Raw genomic sequence first — 1563 nt, forward strand, 5'->3', positions numbered from 1 at the left:
CACAGACAAAAAGAGGTGGCAGTCCTCAACGTGGTCTTGTCTATGTGAAGTCTATCAAATTCAGTCAGTGGTCAAATTATCAAACCGAAAAGGAGAATTTTAGAGATCTGCATGTGGTATGATATGCCCCTAGATCCTCCAAACCTGTGTCATAAGGAAGTTCTCCAAGAATTACAGGATGTAGGGCATGTTAACATAAGTGCACATTAGCTTGTCCCACACCCATGGACTTTTAGGAAAACTCTTTGATTGTATGGTTGAAGTCACATGGTTAGAGGACTAAAGAACCGAATACCATTTGGTTACAATCTTGCTATCTGAGGTGAAGTTATCCCAATAGCATATGTGAGCTGGTTTCTGAAATGAAAATTTAACCTATTTCACCCAGAGTCACCTGTAAGGCTATTAAGAGGCAGTTACAGCCCATAGAGTTTTCAGTGGTCCACAGCGTATGAAGATCCCCAGTCTATAGTAACAACTACATAGTAAACAAAATCTCTAATTACAATATGTTTATACCCTCAGATTTGCAATTCATGGATGAAACTTGCAGTTGCTAAAGCTTGATAAGATTACTGAATCATCATCCATGATAGAATCTTCATCATGTGTAAACTCTAAAGTTCAAAGTATATTGTTCCCAAGTCGAAATTAGTTATTGGTCTCTAGAGCATGCCCCAACCGACCAAGGGTAAACACGCATCAACAGAAAAAAGGGGCGAAAGCATAAGTATGATCAAGATTGCTATGCAAATGAACTTAACAGTATATGATATGAACAGCAAAAAAACAGCTTACCATAAACACTAATTACAATGTTCGGGACAAAGAACATAAGAACAACAAGAACGACCCAGATAGCAAACTTTGCAATCCAGCCACCATGGTGCCATGCGTCTCGCCGATCGTTCTGGTCTTTGACACCAATCATCGTGAGAGCAAATATTGCGAAAAACAAGAAATTGCCCAAGCTCAGACGAAGAACAGCATTCATTTGAAACCATTCTTCTGGTGGTGTATCATCAAACGTATTTATCCCTGCAAATACCAAATTCACAAGACAATAAAATTTTACTCAATAAAGAGGTATAAAACAGGTTGATGAGTGTTGAGCATTCAAATAGCAAAAAAACTCTGCAGAAGGAAACGGCAGTTATGAGGATTGATTTGGCCAACTAATGGATTTAAGCGCAATTAGGGCCTAAGTTCCCCTCCAATTAGATGATAGGCAAGATGCTCTAGATCCACAAAACCCGTGTCTTCCATATTAGTATAGACTAGGGCGCTTATACGATCTTGAAACTAATGTCTCAATGGTCCTTTCTGTTATACTTCTTGTAGGACCACACCAGAGTTTGCTTCATTATACATATCCAATGTAACCCTTTACACGTTTGTGACTGCATATCTTTCCTATGCACCTACTGAACTACTCCATGTACCAAGTGTACAGATCCCTTGCCAAATAGAGATGTTCCACATTGTGCGCACAGAGGGGCTATTCCCAGCCATTGTACAATGCTCCAAACAACCTGGGATTTGGGAATTAATCTGTTTTTGTTT

The 1563-nt window shown here is 39.3% G+C and overlaps 1 protein-coding gene across 3 annotated transcripts in view; it reads right to left on the minus strand.

The window, feature by feature from the left end:
* The window catches only part of LOC119364742 (probable serine incorporator), a 7668-nt gene that overhangs the window by 2142 nt on the left and 3963 nt on the right, over positions 1 to 1563 (minus strand). For all 3 annotated transcript variants that reach the window (XM_037630254.1, XM_037630256.1, XM_037630255.1), the window contains exon 2: positions 799 to 1038. In XM_037630254.1, the coding sequence (XP_037486151.1) occupies positions 799 to 1038 (240 nt within the window). The remainder of the gene's footprint in view (positions 1 to 798; positions 1039 to 1563) is intronic.

The sequence above is a fragment of the Triticum dicoccoides genome, chromosome 2B (assembly GCF_002162155.2).
Source record: "Triticum dicoccoides isolate Atlit2015 ecotype Zavitan chromosome 2B, WEW_v2.0, whole genome shotgun sequence".
Taxonomy (NCBI): Eukaryota; Viridiplantae; Streptophyta; class Magnoliopsida; order Poales; family Poaceae; genus Triticum; species Triticum dicoccoides.